Raw genomic sequence first — 10,098 nt, 5'->3', positions numbered from 1 at the left:
TAGAAACAGAGATAGATACATACATAGATATAGATAGATTAGATAGATAGATAGATAGATAGATAGATAGATAGATAGATAGATAGATAGATGATAGATAGATTAGATAGACTCTATACATGTGTTTCTGTGTATGTCAGGTCCCCAAATATCACCTGCTGCCTACCTTCCTTTCTCTTTCCTTTCCTTTCATTTGAAAACCTCAAATTTTGCATCAAGAGAATTTTCATTTATTTGTTTTATGGTCTGATGAATTGGGTAGTGGATTTCCTGACATGAAGCCATGGGAATACATAGATAGCAAAAATCTAAAAGCATAATAACACCCCCAAAACACAAATAACATACTCTCATAGTGAGGCAATAAAACCAATGACCACCCCTTAGGGAACACATAAGCAGAAGATGTGAGCAGTTAAAACTCACTGTCCCTTGCTTAGGCAACCTCTGATGTGCTCTGATCTTCACATTCTCAGTGCTGGACTTTGACTCTAAAATAGGTCTTGCCCATAAAAGACAGGGTAAAAGAACTTCCAGGTTATTCAAAGGGGATTTCACTACCATCCCTGGTAACAGTGTAAATAGATGCATTCTTGCCAAAGTGTGTCAATTAATACACTTAGTTTTAACATTTCAATTTAATTTACCACCATTTGTTGCACACCAACTATGTATATGTCAATTTGCTACATCTTGCTGTATATATATATATATATATATATATATATATATATATATGAAGAATGATGTACCTGAGCAAAAATTAAAGATCTTTACAATTCAACATTATTTGACTCTTACATTCAAAAGCAAATCTAGTTCGGCACTGTGGCTCATGACAGTAATCCCAATACTTTGGGAAGTTGCAGAAGGAGGACTGCTTGAGGTCAGGAGTTTGAGAGCAGCCTTGGCAACATAGTGAGACCCAATTTCTACAAAATATTTAAAAATTAGTTGGGCATGGTGGAGCCCAGGAGTTTGAGGTTGCAGTAAGCTATGATAGTGCCACTGCATTTCAGCCTGGAAAACAGCAAGCCTCAGGCCCTGTCTCAAAAAAAGAAAAAAAAAAGAAAAGAAAATCTTACATATGAAAGTCAGAGAATTTACATAATTATTAATAAACTAGTTCTATAGTTCATTAAAAAGCTCACTCGCTATACAGATGTCTCCCATTTTTAGGTGTACCAAATGTAAAATATATAATTTTACAATAATACATATATAATATATAATAGACATCTATTATAGATAAATGCAATCTATAAACACTTATATCCAAGATGGGGATGGTAGGATCACAGTGAATACTGGTCCATGCAGACAAAGAAGGATGTAAATAGCTAAAGTAAAAAATAGAGACAATGCTGCCCCAGAAAGACTAAAAGTGTGCTTTAACTCTTGATGATTTTCTATTTGTATATTTCAGTCCTTCCCATAATCTATGTCCTTACTCCACTAGAGTTCCACAACATATTCTTCCTCTTTTTACACCAGGGTTTCTTTGTTACCTCAGTATTAAAATGAACTCTGGCCAAGACAATATATAGAGGCTCAGAGAAACTAAGTAACTTATATCCATCTTGAATATAAGTGTTTATAGATTGGATTTATCTACAATAGATGTTTATTATATATTATATATTATTGTAAAATTATATATTTTACATTTAGTACATCTAAAAATGGGAGATATCTGTATAGCGAGTGAGCTTTTTAATGCTTATAAATGTCAAGGCAAAGACTGCAACTCAAATAGTCAACAGCTGCCTAGCCCCTGTCATGTGATCTTGCCATGTCATTATATTGGAAGCTCTAATAATAATCAGCAAGTGGCTAAATGTCCAGATTTATACTGTAAAGAAATAAGTATAGACATGTAAATAAGTCAATTAAATTCTCTTTTAAATCTTTTGAATTTTCTATTTAAACATTTTTAACATGTTCAACAACATAAGACTCAGTTTTTTGGAAAGTAGTGTTATCAGACACAATCTGTATCTGATTCTGTGTTACAATCACTGCTAAGGAAATGACAGTATCCAGTTTAGAATTTATGTAAGGTAAAATAAAGGAAGGAAGATTTTTAAAGGTGGTAATGTGGTGGAGTACAGGAAAGGCTAACATTTTAATCATTTTCCGAAAATGCTTATGATGTCAGAATACATTACATCAGAAGATACAATTGTGGAACATTTACACTACTAATGTAAAGACCTGATTGTGAGCTGACTTCATTGGTGAAAAGACAAGTCAAAGGGAATGACCAGCCCTGGCACCTAAAAATGGCAACACAACTTTTCAAAAGGCTCATTCATTCCTTAAACTATTGCTACTAATGGAGTAATATGTGGAAATCCATTGCCATAGTTTATTGTAGTGGTTTCTTGCTAAAAGGGATTCATGATCAAATAATGTTAGAAAATCTGAGTTCAATAAAGTTAAACAGGTGTTTAGTTTTGCTTGATGTGTTTTGGCTTGATTTCACTGCAGGGCTCCTCAGAGCCTTTAATGTGTAAATGCACACTGTGAAGCTTCAAGTGAGCAATGTTTATATTAAGTTTTCCTAAATATTGTATGAAATAAGTTCCTCCCCTCCATTTTTCTTTTTTTTTCTTTATTTATTTTTTTAGAAGAACCTCAAGTGGGTAGAAGAGCAGCAGCAAAGTGGCTGGGAACATTAGTGCTCCGGGGGTCTGTTCTACCACTAACAAGTAACTTGGAGAAAAAAAAATCAATGTCACAGATAATAAAGGGAGAAATGATTGGGGCTTATGGTATGAAATAAATGAGTAAAATGCTCAGAATATGCAATACTGGATGGTGTTAATAATACAAATTGGAAAGAACTACCTTTACTAAGTCTTTTTCTAATTTCCCCCAATAGAAGCCATGAGTAGCCAAAGAGAGACATGAAAGGTAGTTTCATTCCAAGCTGATTCTAGTTCCTGTTTCTGACTCCAGAGAATAAATTTCAAAATGAGTTTGAAATAAAGCATTAGGCTAAGCCCTAAGAAGGCTATGATTAAAATAATAGCAATGGAAACCTACTTGAATTTATAAATAAAAAGACACCAGATTGTATAGAGATGACTACTGCTTATTAAATCTAGCTCTCTTCCAATAACAGTTCTTCCTTTTTTTTTTTTTAACTACTGGCAAGCTAGTGGCAAACATTAACTAGTTCATATTGCTTTGGCTAGATGTTTTAATAGTCTTTGGTGAGATATGTGTTTTACAAGTTTTAATGGAGAAAAACGTAAGTATTTTACCTCCTGAAACTTGGCTATTTGAGTAATGAGAAAATAGTCACTTTCCCCAGGACAGTGGTTCTCAATCATGGCTATGTGTTTCTCCAGGAAAACTTTAAATATATATATATATATACCAATGCTTCTATCTCACTTCTAGGGATTCCAAGTCTTTGAATAGGAACTCTGCATCAGTATTCTTTAATTATCCAGGTGATTGTGATGTGAAATCATGACTGAGCCCCACTGCTCTAAGATGAAATAAACTTTCCTCAGCACTGAAATCACAAACTTAAACTACCAAAATTAATTAAGGCCATGGGAATCAATAAGGCATAGGGAAACTTTTACATTATAAAATTATTTCTTTAAATCACAGCTCATTGTTTATATGTTATTTATCATTGTAGAAAAGGGTGAAAAAATAGCAAATTTAATTACTCTCAGTTTGAAAAATTATGCAGAAATGAAGACGACGACTCTGAAACATTGTCAATATCATTTGACCTATAAATAATGTTCTAATACATTTACTACACACTGATAGATACTTTTTCATATGAATATTATACATTAAAACTAAGGAAATAATGATTTAGAACATTCTATCTATATCTATGTATCTAAAGTAGGCTAGAAATTAAGATATGAGTTATTAAGTATGAGATGTTAAGGTGTGGGGTTAGAAATTATACTGTACTTCATTATCGATAATCAACATATACTTCAATATCACATACATTTAACTTTAATTTGTACATCTTTAACTATTTTTAATTATGTGTATAAATATAAGTACACACATCTTTATGTATTTATTTATTCATACCTCCATTCACTTATTTATATGGGGGATCCCCCCAAATCCACTACCATTAAACCATACATTTTTATTTTAATCTTTAGAACAAGCCCAGGAGGCAGGTATTGTTATTACTCACATTTTACAAATGAGGAAATTGTCTACAGTCACAAAGTTACTGTGTCAGACATATTAGAAGCTTAATACATATTTGGTGAACATATGCATAAAAACAGAGAGACAGACATGCACAACAGCTCATCTTTACACTGAGTAAAAGCTTTTAACCTGTCTCAGAAACCTCTCTGTGAAAACTGAGCAAAAATCGAGGTATCCTTTCATTTGTCATATAGGTATAGGTGGTACCTTACTTCTCCAACAAGGATGAATATTGAAATATGGATCCCAGGGCCCAACTCCAGATTTTCTGAATCCCTGATAGTGGGACTTGGAATTTGTCTATTGTTTCAAAGTTTCTCAAGGAATTCATATGATCAACCAGGTTCAGAAATCACTGGATCTTATTGCTGAAGTTTGAGAATTAAAGTTTGGGCCTTACTGCTGCTCCACAGAAAGGGCAAACAAAGAAGTATCATGGACAGAACTGATACGTTCCCAGTTAGTTTCCCCTCTCAGAAGCTAACAGGCAGCAATACAGCAGAAATTAGTGACTTATGTCTTGTGCTCTGAAGTCAGGCAGAATTTCACAGAGTCCCAGCAGTGTTACTGACGAGATTTGTTTCATGGGGCAAGTTGCCTGATGCTTTCAAAGCCATATTCCTTTTATATAAAATGAGATAATATTCTTTGTCTCATAGGGGTGTTTTAAAGATTAAATAAAAATAACATGTTCTATCCTGCATGGCACAATGCCTGACACCTAAGAAGCAAAGGATACATCTTACCTTTATTGAAGCAATCAGAAAGTATGAAATCATGAAGGAAATAAGAGTTCTGATTGACAGTGTATCTTATTTTCCCAGGTTCATTTATTTATCTTAAACTATTCTTGTTGGAGAATAACTCCCAAGCCCCCTACTTAAGCTGTGAGTAATCTCACACTTTATAATGATGTTCTTTCCATGACAAAAAAAAATGTTCTTAAGTTTTCTGGAGAAAATATATCTGCGCTATTTCTACTGAAAAATCTAACAACTGGACTCTGCTCCTCTGCATCAATTCTAGAGTGTATATGCCACAAATAAAGTGTTCTAGCTCAAGAAGATTGAAAGTAAATATGGTATAGTATTTTAAAATAAGAATTTTGCAAATACATGGTATGATTGTGTCATATTACTAGCAATCATATGATACGCAATGCAAAGTACAGTTCATAGACTTAAATTTAATTCTAATAAGTAAACTGATTTTGCCTTGCTGGGGAAAAGTTAAAGCACTAATCCAATTGCTAATGCAGTCTTGTCTACTTCTTTGGTACCTAGTGACAAGTCTAAATAATGTATATATTTTTATTTACATATTCAATAATACAATTCTCTGCTCAATGAGTGATGTTCTTCTGCCACTTGGTGGTGCTTGCCAGTTTCAGAATTTGTTTCTTGGTGGCACTATAACACTAAGTACATAGTAAGTGCAACAAAATTGCAGCATTCCCATTGAAAAGGCTTTGCTTCAAACTGTTTAATAATTTAAAGGACCTCTGTGGAAGCAACCGCATTTGTTAACCAGTTACAACCAGTAATTAACTCCTTTGGAGTTTTAACTTACTTTTGGCAAAACGTCTTAGGAAGAGTATATATTATTAGAAAGTATGCCAAAAATTTACTTAGCAGAAAATTCAAAAACAGTTTTCCTCTGCTAAGAGGTTCTCTAAAATTCTACTTACATAGCCAAGCTCTGAAATCCTAGCAGGTCCTGTTTCATTATCATAATTACTGCATAAACACTTTTAAGGACTTTGCCTTTAGTTTCAAGCATGACTTATTTTCATAAGCCTGATTAGTTACCACACCAGCCTTGCTATGGAAAATGACATGTTCTCACTCTGTGCTGTAGAGTTGTTAAATCTTGATCTATATTTATGTTGCCTTCTCTGCTGAAAGCCTGTAGCGAAAGAAATTTCTAATTCCTTGTTTTGCAATATTAGTTGGCAGCTCTATCTAATGGGTATTCTGTTTCCTTAAAGAATTTAGCTGCTCTGTCTAGAAGCCGATTTTCTGATGCCTCCAACGTCTGGTCTAATTGATCTGTTTTAATGGAGTCTTCGTCGGTGAGGAGCGAGATGCCACCGACTAGAATGCTGGGATCTGCTGCTTAATTGCCAGGAGTGAGAGACACTGAGATTCAGAAATCTTTGGAGGTGGGAGGGGAGAGGGACAGTCTCGGACGGAGGCGGAGATGTAAGATAAAGAGATGGATTTCACACAGGAAAAATAAAGAGATTTCTTTGAGGCACTGAGGTGCTGCACGATCACATCTCTCAAAGGAGAAGTTAAAAAGCAAGGAAGTGGGAGGAGGTTGGAGGTTAAAGTACTTAAAAGGATTACTCGGGTACAATTTGTTTTTCTGGTGGTGTCTGCAAAGGATAGATAGTCCCGTTTTCAAAGTATATTAATGCCTCTTTTAAGTGATTGGGAATGGACACTAATTGCCTGTTAAATGTTATCAAATGCTCTCCTAAATTCAGGGGACACAGAAAGAGGGGCACAAAAGGAAAATTTAAATAGAAAAAGGGAGGATCTGGAGGCTTTTGAAAGCGGGGGGAGAAGAAGGAGGAGGGATAACAGAGAGGAATAGAGAAGGAGAGCGGAGAGAAGATAAACAAAAACAAAAACAGGAATCACTGAATAATCACACACAAAAAAGAAAACTCTTCCCTATGGGGCATCCAAAACACTGAGACTGCAATAGTGACCCCGGTCATGGAAGAAAGATGTTCCTCTCCACCCTTGTCCCCGAAAGCTCTTGGTCCCGTTACTGGCGACTAAAATTCCATTAGGCTAAAGAGTGTGTCTAACTGCCTGAAGAATGCAGCAGACGGAAGGCGGGTCCCGCTATGCCGTTTGCCCTTCCCGCTGGAGAGAATGAAAGAAACGCGCAGAGCCAGAGACTCCTGCCGAGTTAGACCTTCTCTCGTCGCCCCAGGTCACCGGCCATCCGGCAAAGACCCGAGTAAGGAACGCAGGGCCACTGCCTGGGCCAACAAATGGAGCCCGCTCTCCCCTTCCCGGACGCCGCTGCCCGGCCGATGCTCCCGGCAACCCATCCGCGGCGTATGCGGAGGAGCCTTTCTCTTTCTCTCAGACCACTTGTCCCGACCAATCTGACCTTCCAAACACATCTGACCGCACCTCCCAGGTGGACACACTAATAGGCTACGGGCTGGAGAGGAGCGGGTGATGAGGCGAGGGATTCAAACCTGCGGCCGCTTGGGCTGGGTCGGAGCTGCGGGGGGCCTGGGAGGAGAGAGGGGAGAAGAGAGAAGGAAGGAGAGCGCCTGACGGGATGGCTGAGCTGGCTCGGCGAGCAGCCTTGGGGTTGCACGCTCTTGTGGGAGATGCTGCTGTTGCTTCCAGGTCGGCAAGAGCGGTTCTAACACCATCGCCTCTCACCCTCTTTCCTGTAAATCCCTAGAGAAACGTCCCTGGCCTCTCCGCCGCGACATTCCCAGCCTGCATCCCCCTACAGCCTAGGCGGCGCGCTCCCGCACGCTGGAGCGCCGGTCGCCAGCAGGACGCCCTCTCCCGCGCCGACTCGCCCCTCTCTGCCCTGCTGCTGCCGCTCCTCTGACACCTCCGCCCCCACCATCTCCAGCTCGGAGAGACGCCACCCAGCCACGGCTCGCACTCGCGGCCCGGGGTCACGCGCGGAAGAGGGGCGCTAGTCCGGACCCCGCCTTCGGTAGGGGGCGTCCTGGAGCGGAGAGTGAGGCGAATGGTATATGAGTGTGCGGGTAGCCCACCCTGAAGCCCGAGCTTCTCACTTGAGCCATCCCCGCCTAGCCCCACTCGGGCCAGCGCCTGGCGAGCGAGCCCATCTGTGGCTTCCGCGGCCGCCTCCTCCTTGCATCCTTGCACCTCCTCGTCGACCCCTCCCTCCCGGGACCTGCATCCTGCTCCACCAATCAGAGCCCGACTGCCTCTTCCCACGTGACCCCGGGCGGGCTGAGGACCTGCTGCTTCCCAAACGCCAGAGGGATGCGGGCGGCAGAGCTCGAGAGGCGGCTGCCGGGCTGCGGGGCGCCTTGACTCTCCCTCCACCCTGCCTCCTCGGGCTCCACTGGTCTGCCCCTGGACTCCCGTCTCCTCCTGTCCTCCGGCTTCCCAGAGCTCCCTCCTTATGGCAGCAGCTTCCCGCGTCTCCAGCGCAGCTTCTCAGCGGACGACCCTCTCGCTCCGGGGCTGAGCCCAGTCCCTGGATGTGGCTGAAACTCTCGAGATCATGCGCGGGTTTGGCTGCTGCTTCCCCGCCGGGTGCCACTGCCACCGCCGCCGCCTCTGCTGCCGCCGTCCGCGGGATGCTCAGTAGCCCGCTGCCCGGCCCCCGCGATCCTGTGTTCCTCGGAAGCCGTTTGCTGCTGCAGAGTTGCACGAACTAGTCATGGTGCTGTGGGAGTCCCCGCGGCAGTGCAGCAGCTGGACACTTTGCGAGGGCTTTTGCTGGCTGCTGCTGCTGCCCGTCATGCTACTCATCGTAGCCCGCCCGGTGAAGCTCGCTGCTTTCCCTACCTCCTTAAGTGACTGCCAAACGCCCACCGGCTGGAATTGCTCTGGTAAGTCCAGAACCCCCGTCCCCGACCCTTTAACTCCGCAGAAGAACACGCGTATCCAGCACAGACCAGTCTACCCTAGCGCGCCTCCTCAGCCCCTCACCTCCTACTGCCCTAGACCCCTAATACCACCCACCTCTATCCAGAGAAACAAGGGGAACTGTTGCAGGCCCGGGGGTGAGGGGTGGTTCTGGGATGGGCAGAAAGTGCAGGTGTACTTTGCATGCTTGCGCTTACATTGGAGCTGCGAGGATTTTGAGAAATATTAAACGGGATGGTTTTCTGGGTTCACTGGAAAGAGCACCAATCCTAGGGGAAACACTAAAACAGAAGCTTTGTCATCATTAAAGAAAAAAGTCTTACTAGGATGAGGAAGAAATAACTTTATGAGAAAGAATGAGCGAGAAAGCAATAAATCAAATGGTGACTGCAGGGGAATCGCTGATTCCTGGCAAAGGTGCCATGAGGTCGCACTGGTCTCCCGTTGAAGACCAGGTCACACAGATTCTAGAGGAGCTGGGTTTCAATAGAATTTCTCTCTCTCTCTCTCTCTCTCTCTCTCTCTCTCTCTCTCTCTCTCTCTCTCTCTCATTCCCTTCTCTCCTAGGCGGCAAAAGACATTGGTTTTGCAGTCCAGATATGCCCCTCTCCTTGCTTCCCTAAGCTTCAAGGTAGTACAGGGGAGTTGAGAAAAAGAACAGTTTGCGGGTCTCCCAGGCCGGAGTGGGCATGACTGAGGCTGGTCAGGCTCCATGTAGGCGAGCCGAGGGCGGAACCGACTTCAGTGGGCGCTGACTCCTCCATTTCTGGACAGGCTTCTGTGGAGTGGGTCAGGCACTCTTCTTGCTCGCTCGGGTTCCTTCAGATTCTGACGGCGAACGCTTGGCAGGCTTCGCTCTGCTGAAGCTTCCTAATTAAATAGGGCCAGAGGATGGGAGTTGCTGCATTCCTAGCTGGCATAGCATTTCGGTTTGACAGCCTGTAGTATACCGGGCAGAATTGTGGTGTAATTTCCTTGGCATTTTAAACTCCGTTAACATGCCTGGGTATTGTCCCCTAGGTGTGGTCTGTTCTAGTTTTAGCAAGTGTGTATGTAATTTTTCATCTTCTGTGAATATAATTTTGCTGTAGTTAAATCTGGCTCTGAATAAAGTGTCTTTCAAAGATGTATACAAGCTGAAGTGTATGTAACTTTAGAGAGGAGGGAATGACCAACTGTAACTCATAGGGTGAAAGCCTGTATAGTTCCTAGTTATTACTGATGTAAATGCCAAAAGGAAAATTATTATGCATCATTCTAATTTATCCTTTACAAAGAC

General features: G+C 41.8%; 1 protein-coding gene across 1 annotated transcript in view; it reads left to right on the top strand.

The window, feature by feature from the left end:
- The first annotated feature begins 7,827 nt into the window (after positions 1–7,827).
- Positions 7,828–10,098, top strand: part of TMEFF2 (transmembrane protein with EGF like and two follistatin like domains 2) — a 244,285-nt gene continuing 242,014 nt past the window's right edge. The window contains exon 1 of the mRNA XM_031008735.3: positions 7,828–8,782. Within this exon, the coding sequence (XP_030864595.1) occupies positions 8,611–8,782 (172 nt within the window). The 5' untranslated portion in view covers positions 7,828–8,610. The remainder of the gene's footprint in view (positions 8,783–10,098) is intronic.

Source organism: Gorilla gorilla, chromosome 11, assembly GCF_029281585.2.
Source record: "Gorilla gorilla gorilla isolate KB3781 chromosome 11, NHGRI_mGorGor1-v2.1_pri, whole genome shotgun sequence".
Taxonomy (NCBI): domain Eukaryota; kingdom Metazoa; phylum Chordata; class Mammalia; order Primates; family Hominidae; genus Gorilla; species Gorilla gorilla.
Note: the sequence above shows the minus strand (reverse complement) of the source record. Positions and strands in the feature narration are given on the sequence as shown.